General features: G+C 43.6%; 1 protein-coding gene across 1 annotated transcript in view; it reads right to left on the reverse strand.

Annotated features, from left to right (window-relative positions):
* LOC141128475 (C4b-binding protein alpha chain-like) overlaps positions 1–15,278 on the reverse strand; it is a gene marked incomplete in the record, with an annotated part of 860,616 nt that overhangs the window by 670,276 nt on the left and 175,062 nt on the right. Inside the window, 3 exon segments of the mRNA XM_073615781.1 lie at positions 10,423–10,601; positions 12,831–13,028; positions 13,508–13,687. Coding sequence (XP_073471882.1) covers positions 10,423–10,601; positions 12,831–13,028; positions 13,508–13,687 — 557 coding nt within the window.

Consider the following 15,278-nt stretch of genomic DNA (forward strand, 5'->3'; position numbering starts at 1 on the left):
CACTTTGTTGTGTCGAGTCCAAGATGTACCCCAAGTATGATCTGCTAGGCAGGGATCTGCTAGGCGGGGATCAGGTTGGACGTTTCTATATTTAACAACCAACCTAGGTTTTCTAGAAAATCTTGGGTTTACTTCAGATCTTTTGCCAACCTCTCTGGTGAGGGTGCAAAGGTCGTCTAGATAGGCGATTACAGAGATGCCCCTGATTGAGTGTCGCCAGGGCTTCTGCCATGACCTTTGTGAAGATCCGAGGTGAGGAGGTTAGGCCAAAAGGAAGGGCCTGGAACTGAAGGTGGATCATTTCTTCCTTTGTTTTTATTGCCAGTCTTAGAAATTTCTGGCACTTTTGAGCGAAAGGGATGTGCAAGTACGCATCTTTTAGGTCTAGGGATGCCATATAACAATTTGGGGTAGTAATGCTTTTAATGAAAAAATGTAATCCATCCCGAACCTTTTGTAGTTTACCAACAGGTTTAAGGGTTTGAGATTTAGTATCAGTCTGAATTTTCCTGAGGGCTTCTGTACCCCAAACACGTGGGAGTAGAAGCCCTTGCCTACTTCCTCCTGTGGTACATGGCTTACCACATTTTCTATCAGTTCCCCTATTGCTTCCAATAGACCTCTGGCCATTTTTTGGCTTTTTGGAAGTTCCGTGATGTAAAGTCTGTTTGGGAGTTTTGAGAATTCTAAGTGATAACCCTTTCTCACAATTCCTAATATAAACTGGTGGTAGGAGATCGCTTCCCATTGTGGGAGGAAAGCCCCCAATCGTTCTCCCACTGTGACCAACTTTTTTTCAATTTTGGTATGGGCTTGGTCAGAAGGACAAAAAATTGTTCCTCCTTCCCTCTCTGTCTTTTTTGATTTTCAAACCTAGGTACCCCAAAGCAGTTTGGTACTCGGAATCTCTGCTTGGCTTTTGGGGTTGTCCCCAGGGCGGTTTACATTTGAGTGGGAAGGATTTTTTCCTATCTGCTGTTCGATCCAGCACTTTCTCCAGCCCTGGCCTAAACAGTAGATCCCCTGTAAGTTGGATCCCACATAGTTTGGTTTTAGATGAAGTCCCCCTGCCATGTCTTTAGTTAAAGGGCTCTTCTTGCGGCACTGGATAGAGCCGATGACCTTGCTGCCATCCTTACTGATTCCGCGGAAGCATCTGCTATATACGCAATGCCCCGGAGAGACATAGGAAGAGGATAAAATTCACTCCGTGTTCCTTCCTCAATGTGGGCCTGTATCTGAGCTAGCAAGAAATCTACGTTGTGGGCCACTACTGTCACTGCCATAGCTGGTTTTAGACTCTCCACAGTGGAACACCACGACTTCAAGAGGGAGTCCATCCTCTTGTTCATTGCCTCGGACAGGGCCCCCATATATTCAAAGGCTAGGTACGTGTGCCTCGAGACTTGTGAGAATGCTGCGTCTAGTTTCGGGATTTTGTTTCCAAACTGACGCATTTAACCACTTTGAAAAGAAGGGTTTCCTTTCCAGGTCCTGCCATTCCTTTTTTATTGCCTCCACTAAGACCTTGTGGACTGGGAAGACTTTCCTTTCTTGCTCCCCCAGGCCCTGGTACATTAGGTCATGTAGTGAAAGAGGTTTTTTCTCAGATTGAATACCCAATGTGGTATAGATGGCACCCAGGAAGTTTTCCACTTCCTTGAGCAAAAGCTTGTACCGGGAAGGTTTCCTGGAATCCTCTTCCAAAGCTTCCCCTTCTGATTCCTGGGAGCCTGAGGCTGAACTATCTGGCTCCTCTTCTGCTTCCTCCCTTGTGGTCTTTGGAAGGCCTGCACTAGTGGATGGTAAGACTTGCGTTGTTGGTAACGTGACCTGCTGAACTGGCAGAGGAGCAGACTGAGGGATCTGAAAACCCGCAAAAAACGCTTTATAAATTATTCAAAAGGTGTTAGAGAGCTCCTTAACTGAGACTGCTACCTCCCTGACTTGTTAAGTGGAATGTTTCTTAACTAGTTTGTCAATACATTCTTTGCCTAAAGCCTTCCCCCAGGAGTCCCTAAGAGTAGCCATACAATAAGTGCACCTCTTCTTTGAACTGAGGGGGTCTTTATTTGTCTGCGGGTTTTCTCTGAAAAACAAACAGAGCAGGTATCAATGCAACCCTATAAAACCATCCCTCCCTGCTAGTTCACTGCAGGAACGCAGCCTTGGAACGTGTGGGCTCCCTCAGGGGCCCCACGTTCCTCCCCTCTGGCACCAAGAGGGTCGCCCCCCCCACCAACAGCTTTCCCCCGGGGGGAAATAGGGTAAGAGGAGATCCTCCCTGGGTCCCCCTTACCTTGGTATAGCTGGAGCTGGCATCTGCTGGAGCAGTCTGGTTGCCCTTTGCTTCTGGCATCCTGGTGATGCCACTGGAGCCTGTGCTGTCTCTACAGCATCTGGGGGCCCCTCTCCAGCCCGCGCCTGGCCCCTTTTTAGTGTCCTGCGGTCGGAACCGGAAGCCGCGGCTCTCCATGTGGTCTCCAGAGCCAGCCGCCTGTGGACTCGGAGACTGCACCTTCAAATACCTACTATACCTAATACTCGGTACAGAAAACGGGGCTCCCCCTGATTTCTCCCGCCCTCAGGGATGGACCTGGTAAGCCTCCTGGCCATAGTCCAAGGAGCCGCTGCCCCCTTCTAGGACTTAAGCCTTCTTGGCTTTGGTTCTCCATGCGGCGTCTCCCCTCCAGAGGAAACACCAATAACTGAGGAGCCAGCAGGGGAGGAGGAAAATTTGGCTGGGGTGGTGTTTCCAGCAAAGGGGAGGGGTCAAGGTCTCAGGTGGCTGTCCTGAAAGATGATTAGGGGAAAAGATGAAGTTAAGAGATGAGTCTTAAAATGTATTAAGTGTTATGGTGGTCTGAAATTACAGAAAAATGTAAGCAGACATGGAACTTAAAGTGTCAATAAACCCAGACTATGAAAAACTCTCATTACATGCTATATAACAGAGTGTTCATACTCACAAAGCCACTAAAGCATTAATTTTATGTAGAGTGAAATATACTTAGTTGATCCTGGCTTCAGCTGTCCCTCCCATCTTCCCTGTGTCCCCACTGCACGCTGAGATTGTTTAGACCAGCTGGTGTACTCTATAGAGCATGCTCAACTTCAGTTCCCTTCTAAGCTCTTCATTTGCTCCTTTTTCTTATCTATGCAGCCCACATGAGTATAGAGTCACCAATGTGGGCTTATACACATTGCTAAATGACACTCCCCAAGGAGGGTTTGGATGCAAGCTGTCATTTGAACAAAATTAAAGTTTGTGTTAATCATCTTTAACGCTGTCTACAACATAATAATGCACATAAAATACACATTTGATGTTTTTTTTTTAAGTTTTTTGTTTTGTTTAACACAAAAGGATGGGTTTCTAACTGCAAAGAAATATTTACTATATAAATGTAAAAAGTTAGATTGCTGATCCATAGAATATCTGATCAGGATTTTCTTTTTTTATCTCTGTCCAAACAAATTGGACCATACTGTAAAAGTGAAGATCCTCTGGATCAGTTGGGGGTTTTGGGTCCTGTATATACCGTATTTTCAACTTATTTATTCTTTTTTCATTGGTTTTCAGCCTATGTAACAGAGACATGGAAGTGGGAAGCAAGAGTATGGAAGAAAGTAAAAAAACACAAGGAGCAGGTTTTGTAAAAGGGAAAATATCAGGTAGAATGGAGACTGATATATGTAGAAAGGGTTTTTTTCTAAAGCACAACAACGCTGACTGAAAATGCCATTAAAGCTCAACACACACATTACAACTCATGTGTACAATCACCTTTTGATCTACCAACAACTATGTAGTGCCAGGGCTTGCCTAACTGGATACAAATGGATAGCATATAGATTAGCTAGGCCCCACTATTTTACATAGTCTTGGTAAACCTAAAGCTGATTGTACAAAGATTGTATGGTCTAACGTGACCCTTCAAAGTAGATTTAGATTTAACTTACTAAAAGAAGGTAATAAAGCATACTTGTTTTCTGTTTTTTTTTTTTTTTTTAATGCCGCGTACACACGGTCGGACTTTTCGGCTACAAAAATCCGACAGCCCGTCCGACAGACTTTCGGCAGACTTTTGGCGGACTTGCGGCAGACTTTCTAACGAACGGACTTGCCTACATACGATCACACAAAAGTCAGACGGATTCGTACGTGATGACGTACATCGGACTAAAATAAGGAAGTTGATAGCCAGTAGCCAATAGCTGCCCTAGCGTGGGTTTTTGTCCGTCGGACTAGCATACAGAGGAGCGGATTTCTGGGTCTGGCGTAGTTACGACGTAAAGATTTGAAGCATGTTTCAAATCTAAAGTCCGTCAGATTTGCGGCTGGAAAAGTCCGCTGAAAGTCCGGGGAAGCCCACACACGATCGGATTGTCAGCCGGCTTTAGTCCGTCGGACTTTTGTAGACGAAAAGTCCGACCGTGTGTACGCGACATAACACTGTATACTTACATTTACTACTTTCACACTGTGGAATTGCGGGTACCCACTCACCATCATTGTTGCATGAGATTGAATTGGATCCCCTTAGAACAAAGATCGTATGGTCTGACTGTAACGTGACCCTTAGAAGTAGTTTTTAGGTGTCACTTCTTAAAAAAAAATAAAAATGCTTCTTTAATGCTGTATACTTACGTTTACCGGTACTTTCTCTTTCACACTGTGGAATTTCGGGTATCCACTGACTATCAGTGTTGCATGAGATTGAACCGGACCCCCTCAGAATGAAGCCTTCATCACACTCAAACGATATAGAAGAATTCAATGTATATGGGCCAAAGAACCCTGACAGTCTTCTTGAATTTTTAACTTCTGGATTAGGGCAATTTACAGCTAAATAGTAGGAGAAAAAAAAAAAGAAAGATTAATCACTGGAGGTAGCATATAAATGGTGACATTCTCCTGCACTACAATAACCACTTGCCACCCACCATATGGCAATATGTCGTCGGCAAAGTGGTTCTGTTATCCTGACGGGACGTCCTATGACGCGATCAGGACAACAAGCAGCGATCGGAGGTGCTGTGCATCAGTCTGAGACACCCCATCTCCGATCGTGGTACGAAGCCTCTGATAGAGGCTTCTTACCACGTGATCAGCTGTGATCATCACGTGAACCGGGAAGTGACGGTAAATGGCTTTTCTCAGTTCGTGCTGACAGGGAGAGCCGCCAATTGTCAAAGAGGGGGTCTGCGGTGATAATCAGCAGAGGTGCCAATCAGTGCCCATCAGCTGCCAGCCTGTGCCCCATAAAGAATGCCTGTCAGTGCCCATCAAAGTGCCTGTCAGTAGCTCCCCATCCAGTGCCACCCATCCAGTGCTGCCCATCCGTTTAAAAAAAAAAAAAAAGTTTTTTTTTTATAGTTTGTTTAGCAAAAAATAAAAACCCCAGAGGTGATCAAATACCACCAAAAGTAAGCTCTATTTGTGGGAAGAAAATGATAAAAATTTTGTTTGGGTACAGTGTTGCATGAGCGCAATTGTCATTCAAAGTGCGACAGCACTAAAAGATAAAAATAGTCCTGGGCAGGAAGGGTTGAAAGTGTCTGGTATTGAAGTGGTTAAAATATTTTCCATTAAAAAAAAAAAAAAAAATCTATAAGCATCATTAATCATGTATGCAAAACGGTAAAGGCCAAGTCCAGGTTTTTATCAGGTTTCATGCTGTACCCATATTTAGGGTGTAACATGAAGCACATACATATACATAATGCCCCAAACAGCCCTCCACCTCCCTCCTCTACCTGAGGCTCTATTCATATTTTGCATGAGTAATATAGTAATTTTTAACAGGCGTTTCCTGAGACCAGAAAGTTATTTCAAGGGTACCTCTGTGTTGCAAAAGTTGAGAATGTCTGCACTAGAGAATAAAATGTTGGTAATTGCAATTTTCTTTTTTTGTCACGCAATTTTAGTCCATTCGTTTAGGAAATGCAAAATTTCAGTTAAAAATACACTAAAGGTAAATATAGGGCAAGGAAATACAATTACCCAATTATTTTTGGTAAAACCTTAAAAACTGTGTGTGCCCATGAAACAGCGACAACTTCAGTACTTTATCATTTCCAGTGGCAATGCTTTAAAAACAACTATGGATCATCAGTTTAGAACTACCCGTGAATAAGGGGCCTAGAATTATTGCTTTCACTCAGCTGTGTGTGGTGATATGTAACCTGTATACCACAATCAACGTTTTCACATATGTGGAGAAATTTAGATGCTTGGGTGCAACTTTCATTTTTTACACCTTTTTTTTTAGTGTTTGGAAGTGATCCAATGACTGTGCAGCTGCTGGATCACTTCCATCTGACAGCAGATAGTCAGCTTGTCAGATATACATACACTCTCCAAGTGGCTGCAGCCGTTTGAAGTCTGTGTAAATCCCCTGAAGCCACTGCTGTAGTACCATCTAGCAGCAGGGTAACGTTGATAAATGCAAAGTTAGCACTTAGGAGCTAAAAACATGCATGCATCATACATTCTAGGAGGAGTACAACTGGGTGAGTAAATGGGTGAGAAAGATCTGGGTGCTCTGATAGATTATAGACTTAATAATAGCATGCGGGGGGAGCAACGCTTTTGACTAGAGCTCTCCATATAGCCTGCTGTATACAGGTTATTTAGCAGCCTGTTCCCATTTATCAATGGTTTTGGTAAAAACAGGGGGACATGTGCCCCAAAAGACGGGGACCACTTCGCTACCACCTACACCAGCTCCTTCGGGCATAAAAGCCTTTTTCAATCTAACCGCAAGTTTGGCTGCTCTTGATGGAGACAAGATAGTGTCAGATCCTTCAGGGTGCACTAAGGCACCCTCCCCCAGCTGAGCGACGATTCACTCAGCCTGGAGACCGACCAGATGAATTTTCTGATCCCAACCACACTCCAGCACACACTACCTCCAAAGAAACACTGGTATGATGGGAAAATCCCATTCAGACAAAGCCACCTACCAGAAACTCACACAGATCGTTCATAACCAGACTACCGTAGAAGACCCTACTTTGCAGCTACCCCAGTCAGTCATGCCTCCCTCAAGCGAGCCTAGTGGGGACCTAACTGTAGGATATGTATAATGTGAGGAGAGTTACTAATTAATATATATATATATATATATATATATATATATATATATATACATACACACATATATATATATATATATATATATATATATATATATATATATATACACACGCACAGTATCTCACAAAAGTGAGTACACCCCTCGCATTTTTGTAAATATTTTATGATATCTTTTCACTTTGCTGTAAAGTAGCCAGTGTACAGCTTGTATAACAGTGTAAATTTGCTGTCCCCTCAAAATAACTCAACACACAGCCATTAATGTCTAAACCGCTGACAACTAAAGAGTACATTCCTAAGTGAAAATGTCCAATTTGGGCCCAATTAGCCATTTTCCGAACTCTGTGTCATGAGACTCGTTAGTGTTACAAGGTCTTAAGTGTGAATGGGGAGCAGGTGTGTTAAATTTGGCGTTATCGCTCTCACTCTCTCATACTGGTCACTGGAAGGTCAACATTGCACCTCATGGCAAAGAACTGTCTGAGGATCTGAAAAAAAAAAAGAAGTGTTGTTCTACATAAAGATGGCCTAGGCTATAAGAAGATTGCCAAGACCCTGAAACTGAGCTGCAGCACGGTGGTCAAGACCATACAGCAGTTTAACAGGACAGGTTCCACTCAGAATAGGCCTTGCCATGGTCAAGTTGAGTACACGTGCTCAGTGTAATATCCAAAGGTTGTCTTTGGGAAATAGACGTATGAGTGCTGCCAGCAGAGGTTGAAGGGGTGGGGGTTCAGCCTGTCAGTTCTCAGGCCATACGCCGCACACCGCATCAAATTGGTCTGCATGGCTGTCGTCCCGGAAGGAAGCCTCTTCTAAAACTGATGCACAAGAAAGCCCGCAAACAGTTTGCTGAAGACAAGCATACTAAGGACATGGATTACTTGAACCATGTTCTGTGGTCTGATGAGACCAAGATAAACTTATTTGGTTCAGATGGTGTCAAGCGTGTGTCTCGGCAACCAGGTGAGGAGTACAAAGACAAAGTGTGTCTTGCTTACAGTCAAGCATGGTGGTGGGAGTGTCATGGTCTAGGGCTGCATGAGTGCTGCCGGTACTGGGGAGCTACAGTTCATTGAGAGAACCATGAATGCCAACATGTACTGTAACATACTGAAGCAGAGCATGATCCCCCTCCTTTCGAAGACTAGGCCGCATGGAAGTATTCCAACATAATGACCCCAAACACACCTCCAAGATGACCACTGCCTTGCTAAAGAATCTGAGGATAAAGGTGATGGACGGGCCAAGCATGTCTACAGACCTAAACCCTATTGAACATCTGTGGAGCATCCTCAAATGGAAGGTGGAGGAGCGTAAGGTCTCTAACACCCACCAGCAGTGTGATGTCGTCATGGAGGAGTGGAAGAGGACTCCAGTGGCAACCTGTGAACCAAATTGGACTATGTTCTATAAGCGTACATTAGGAGCATTGATTATAATGGGCGCATTGATGCAGCCTTGAACGAATCTGCATCGATGCAGAGAACGGCTGCATCACGATTGCGCGAATTACGTCATCTCGGCGCGACCTGCCTCTCCAGGTAGAGCCCTGTCTCACCTGGGAGGGAGAGAGCAGAGCTGCAGAGGGCTGACCCGGGAGCTGTATTGTGGTTATTGGCCGGTACATTGTGGCCGGTATTGCGGCAGTCCGTATGGAGTGTATGAAGTTTTCTCCTCCAGATACAGATTAAGTGTCCCCTGTACTGGCCCCGCGCCCTCACCCCTTAGCTCAGTCTGAGTGGATGGAGTCTCTTCCGGAGATGTGCTGCACCCCTCCCTCTCCTCTGCAGGCTCCTGCTGGGTGGCTCTGGCAGGTGAGGTGTGTGCATGTTCCTCAGTGACAGCGTGTTGATGCTGCATGTTGTAGTGCGGGGCAGCGACTGGCTGCTGTGGGGTTTCCAAACCCCGAATACCCCCTCCCCCATCTCTTCCTGCATTTCCCAGCCATTTCTCCATAGCAGAAAATGGAGGAAAAGCAGTGCTTAAGTCTCCTGTCCACCCTCCACATATAGCACCCCACCTCTCCACCTTAAACAAATAGCCCCTGCTACATGCAGGGAGTGTCTTTTTTTTTTCTCTTTTCTTAAAAAAAGGAGTTATTGCTTGAATTTTTTAACACGACACATTGTATATTTTTTCCAGCCTATATAAAATGGAGACATGAAAGTGGGAAGAAGAATGTAAAAAACATGGAGCAGATGAAAAAGGGAGAATAGCAGAAAGAATAAAAGTAGGTGGTAAAGAGAAGAGAGGTAGAATGAAGAATGATTATATATCTATCTATATCTAGAGATAGATAGATAGAAAGGTTGTGCTGAAAAAAATCCCAAAAAAACTGGCGATTGAAAATCCCATTAAAGCTCACCCCCACACATTACAATCCATGTGTACAATTACCTTTTGAACTGCCAACTATGTAGTGCCAGGGCCTGCCTGATTGGATACAAATTAATGTGAAAGATTAGCTAATAGAAGCCCCCTATCCCCCTTTTTCACATAGGCTTTGTAAATCTAAAGTTGAGAAGTTGATTTTACAAAGATCGTATGGTCCGATTGTAACATGACCCTTAGAAGTAGTTTTTAGGTGTCGCTTCTTAAAAAAAAAAAAAAAGTATGCTTCTTTAATGCTTTATACTTACGTTTAGCGGTACTTTCTCTTTCACACTGTGGAATTGCGGGTACCCACTGACTATCAATGTTGCATGAGATTGAACCGGACCCCCTCAGAATGAAGCCTTTATCACACGCAAACGATATAACAGAATTCAATGTATATGGGCCAGTGAACCCTGACAGTCTTCTTGAATTTGTAACATCTGGATTAGGGCAATTTACAGCTAAAGGTTAGGAGAAAAAAAATAAAGATTAATAACTGGAGGTGGCATATAAATGGTGAAATTCTGCTGCACTACATTACAATATTTTCCAAACATCAGAAAAAAAACAAAAAATGTATAAGTATCACTAATCATTATGTATGCAAAACTGTAAAGGCCAAGACCAGATTTTTGATCATGTTTCCTGCTGTACCCATATTTAGGGTTTAACATGAAGCATAGTCACATACATAATGCCCCAATGCTGCGATTCTGTCTGCAATCTCAAACTGAATCTGTATTTTGCAATTGCAGTGCAGGTGCTATTAATTTTCAATGCACCTAAAACGCGGTGCAGGTTTGCCATGATTATAGCGCAATAAATCGTGAACCAATATGGTTACAGTCACCTTAAGTTTCTTCTTGCTTAAACTAACAAATAAAATTCTAGTTCCTAATCTAAAATACATTGATACAAGCACAAAAGGCATATTTCTAACCTTTGCATGTAGGAGAATTGGAACTCCACTCCCCTGTTCCTGTACAGGATATAGAAGGATTGCCCGCAACTTCTAAAGGCTTCTGGCATGAAAATGTTACAGAATCCAAATATGTGTACTCATCTTTTTGTGGATGATATTCTCCATTAGCTGGCAATTCTGGTGCAGCACATAATACAGCTATAAGTAAAATAAAATGACAGAATATACACATTATATACACATTAAGAGAAAAAAAGGTTCCCTCATAATTTTAAAGTGAAAGACAACAGATTCATATAAGCATGGCTCATTGAAACCTAAAAACAGTAGAGTTCATGTCTATAAAATCACAGAGCATGGATACAGTTTTTTTATTTGTATTCAACCTTGTGGCCCACAGTATAGTTTTAAAGTGGTAGTAAAGGCCATTTGTTTATGTTTTACTTATTTTACTATAAGGCGGCTTTCCTGTAGGTACTGTAGATATCTGCATGTGCATCATTTAGGAAATTTTTACTTGTGTAGCCACCAGCAACATTACTGGCTCATGTGCTTTGGATGGATCAGTATACCCGTGCCGTTCCTTCAGAGCTCTGTGCCATAAACAGTGACGTCATCATGGCTCAGCCAGCCATTCAAAGGACCAGAGCCTGCTGCAAACTGGGAAGGAAGACCGGGTGAAGAAGGAAGCCCTGTCAGGGGTGGAGGACTTAGTTTTAAGGCAAGTTTCACATAATGTGCTAGTATGTGATGCATACTAGCAAATTATGACATTGCCTTGCAGGGGAAAAGTTTTTTGTTTCAGTTCACTAACAGTTTAAGATTTGGAGCTCTACCTAGGCCTGTGCTTGGTTTAAAGTGATTGTAAAACTATTTAAAAAAAAAAAAATAACAAACATGTTATACTTACCTGCTCTGTGCAGTGGTTTAGCACAGAACAACCCTGATCCTCCTCTTCTGGGGTCCCCCGCCAGTGCTCTTGGCTCCGCCCTATTGCCAAGTGCCCATCACAGTCCTGCTAGCCCCACCCACCTGGAGGAAGATGACTCGCTAGGTTTCCACTACTAATCTCAGAAAGAAGAGATTTCACTGTGATTGAGCAAACAAAAATCAGGTGACAATTTGTGGAATTACTGTTGAGCTTCTGGGAACTTTATTGAAATTATTCCTGAATTTTTGCGTCACTTACTACTGAACCCCTGCACTCTGTGTCCCTTTAAGCCACAGCCAGTATTCAACACAATGAAAATCGCACCCAACTTTTGCTGCAGCGCGGAGCGCCGCACTTTTTCTCAGCTGCGGGGACCCAACTAATGATCCTGCAGACAGGCTCACTGCTTTCAGAAAAAAACCCTTACCTGAGCTCATCATTGCGCATCCATTCCAGATGCTTTTATGGGACATCACATACATTACATGCAAGCACGTGGGCTGGAAGCGAGAGGTGGATCAGCAGGATGAGTGTACCAGGACAGGTAGAGGTGTCTCAACTCTGCTTCCTTTCACCACTCTGCATATCACACATATAGATAAGAGGGTACAGCGGTGGGGAAAAAGAGCAGGAATGGTTCAGAGGTGGGACAGAAGAGCAGGAGGGTACAGCGTTGGGGCAGATGTGCCGGGAGTTACAGTGGTGAAAGAGATGTGAAGGGGGTTCAGCAGTGGGACAGAAGAGCAAGGGGGTTCATTGTTGGGGCAGATGAGTAGGAGGTTCAGTGGTGGGACAGAAAAGCAGGGGGATGGGGCAGATGTGAAGGGAGGTGTATTGGTGAGACAGATGAGCAGGGGGTTACAGTGGTGGGGCAGGAGAGCAGGGGGTACAGAGGTGAGACTGATGTGCAGGAGGTACATTGGTGGGGCAGATGAGAAAGCGGGTTACACTGGTGGGCAGATGAGCAGATGGGTTTAGTGTTAGGACAGATGAGAAGGTGATTCAGTAGTGAGACAGAAGAGTATGGGGATACGGTGGTGGAGCAGATGTGCAGGGAGGTACATTGATGGGGCATTTGAGCAGGGGGGTTACAGTGGTGGGACAGAAGAGTAAGGGGGTACAGTGGTGGGGCAGATGTGCAGGAGGTACAGTAGTAGGAGGGATGAGAAGGGGGTTCAGCGGTGGGACAGAAAAGCAGAGGGGTACAGTGATGGGGCAGATGAGCAGGGGGTTACAGTGGTGCGAAAAATGAGCAGGGGAGTTCAGTGTTGGGGCAGATGAAAGAACAAAAAAAAAGGCGCCTCTAAGTCTAATAAGTTTTAAAAGTATAGTTTAATGATAATATAATCAGCCCAGTGGCTACTCACAAGCAGTGTTATTTTGGCAGCAAATTTCGATTTAATTTTAGTCTTAGACTTAGACAGTTTTTAGGTGTCGCTTCTTAAAAAAAAAAAAAAATAAATAAAAAGTATGCTTCTTTAATGCTTTATACTTACGTTTAGCGGTACTTTCTCTTTCACACTGTGGAATTGCGGGTACCCACTGACTATCAATGTTGCATGAGATTGAACCGGACCCCCTCAGAATGAAGCCTTTATCACACGCAAACGATATAACAGAATTCAATGTATATGGGCCAGTGAACCCTGACAGTCTTCTTGAATTTGTAACATCTGGATTAGGGCAATTTACAGCTAAAGGTTAGGAGAAAAAAAATAAAGATTAATAACTGGAGGTGGCATATAAATGGTGAAATTCTGCTGCACTACATTACAATATTTTCCAAACATCAGAAAAAAAACAAAAAATGTATAAGTATCACTAATCATTATGTATGCAAAACTGTAAAGGCCAAGACCAGATTTTTGATCATGTTTCCTGCTGTACCCATATTTAGGGTTTAACATGAAGCATAGTCACATACATAATGCCCCAATGCTGCGATTCTGTCTGCAATCTCAAACTGAATCTGTATTTTGCAATTGCAGTGCAGGTGCTATTAATTTTCAATGCACCTAAAACGCGGTGCAGGTTTGCCATGATTATAGCGCAATAAATCGTGAACCAATATGGTTACAGTCACCTTAAGTTTCTTCTTGCTTAAACTAACAAATAAAATTCTAGTTCCTAATCTAAAATACATTGATACAAGCACAAAAGGCATATTTCTAACCTTTGCATGTAGGAGAATTGGAACTCCACTCCCCTGTTCCTGTACAGGATATAGAAGGATTGCCCGCAACTTCTAAAGGCTTCTGGCATGAAAATGTTACAGAATCCAAATATGTGTACTCATCTTTTTGTGGATGATATTCTCCATTAGCTGGCAATTCTGGTGCAGCACATAATACAGCTATAAGTAAAATAAAATGACAGAATATACACATTATATACACATTAAGAGAAAAAAAGGTTCCCTCATAATTTTAAAGTGAAAGACAACAGATTCATATAAGCATGGCTCATTGAAACCTAAAAACAGTAGAGTTCATGTCTATAAAATCACAGAGCATGGATACAGTTTTTTTATTTGTATTCAACCTTGTGGCCCACAGTATAGTTTTAAAGTGGTAGTAAAGGCCATTTGTTTATGTTTTACTTATTTTACTATAAGGCGGCTTTCCTGTAGGTACTGTAGATATCTGCATGTGCATCATTTAGGAAATTTTTACTTGTGTAGCCACCAGCAACATTACTGGCTCATGTGCTTTGGATGGATCAGTATACCCGTGCCGTTCCTTCAGAGCTCTGTGCCATAAACAGTGACGTCATCATGGCTCAGCCAGCCATTCAAAGGACCAGAGCCTGCTGCAAACTGGGAAGGAAGACCGGGTGAAGAAGGAAGCCCTGTCAGGGGTGGAGGACTTAGTTTTAAGGCAAGTTTCACATAATGTGCTAGTATGTGATGCATACTAGCAAATTATGACATTGCCTTGCAGGGGAAAAGTTTTTTGTTTCAGTTCACTAACAGTTTAAGATTTGGAGCTCTACCTAGGCCTGTGCTTGGTTTAAAGTGATTGTAAAACTATTTAAAAAAAAAAAAATAACAAACATGTTATACTTACCTGCTCTGTGCAGTGGTTTAGCACAGAACAACCCTGATCCTCCTCTTCTGGGGTCCCCCGCCAGTGCTCTTGGCTCCGCCCTATTGCCAAGTGCCCATCACAGTCTTGCTAGCCCCACCCACCTGGAGGAAGATGACTCGCTAGGTTTCCACTACTAATCTCAGAAAGAAGAGATTTCACTGTGATTGAGCAAACAAAAATCAGGTGACAATTTGTGGAATTACTGTTGAGCTTCTGGGAACTTTATTGAAATTATTCCTGAATTTTTGCGTCACTTACTACTGAACCCCTGCACTCTGTGTCCCTTTAAGCCACAGCCAGTATTCAACACAATGAAAATCGCACCCAACTTTTGCTGCAGCGCGGAGCGCCGCACTTTTTCTCAGCTGCGGGGACCCAACTAATGATCCTGCAGACAGGCTCACTGCTTTCAGAAAAAAACCCTTACCTGAGCTCATCATTGCGCATCCATTCCAGATGCTTTTATGGGACATCACATACATTACATGCAAGCACGTGGGCTGGAAGCGAGAGGTGGATCAGCAGGATGAGTGTACCAGGACAGGTAGAGGTGTCTCAACTCTGCTTCCTTTCACCACTCTGCATATCACACATATAGATAAGAGGGTACAGCGGTGGGGAAAAAGAGCAGGAATGGTTCAGAGGTGGGACAGAAGAGCAGGAGGGTACAGCGTTGGGGCAGATGTGCCGGGAGTTACAGTGGTGAAAGAGATGTGAAGGGGGTTCAGCAGTGGGACAGAAGAGCAAGGGGGTTCATTGTTGGGGCAGATGAGTAGGAGGTTCAGTGGTGGGACAGAAAAGCAGGGGGATGGGGCAGATGTGAAGGGAGGTGTATTGGTGAGACAGATGAGCAGGGGG

Source organism: Aquarana catesbeiana, linkage group LG02, assembly GCF_042186555.1.
Source record: "Aquarana catesbeiana isolate 2022-GZ linkage group LG02, ASM4218655v1, whole genome shotgun sequence".
In the NCBI taxonomy this organism is placed as follows: domain Eukaryota; kingdom Metazoa; phylum Chordata; class Amphibia; order Anura; family Ranidae; genus Aquarana; species Aquarana catesbeiana.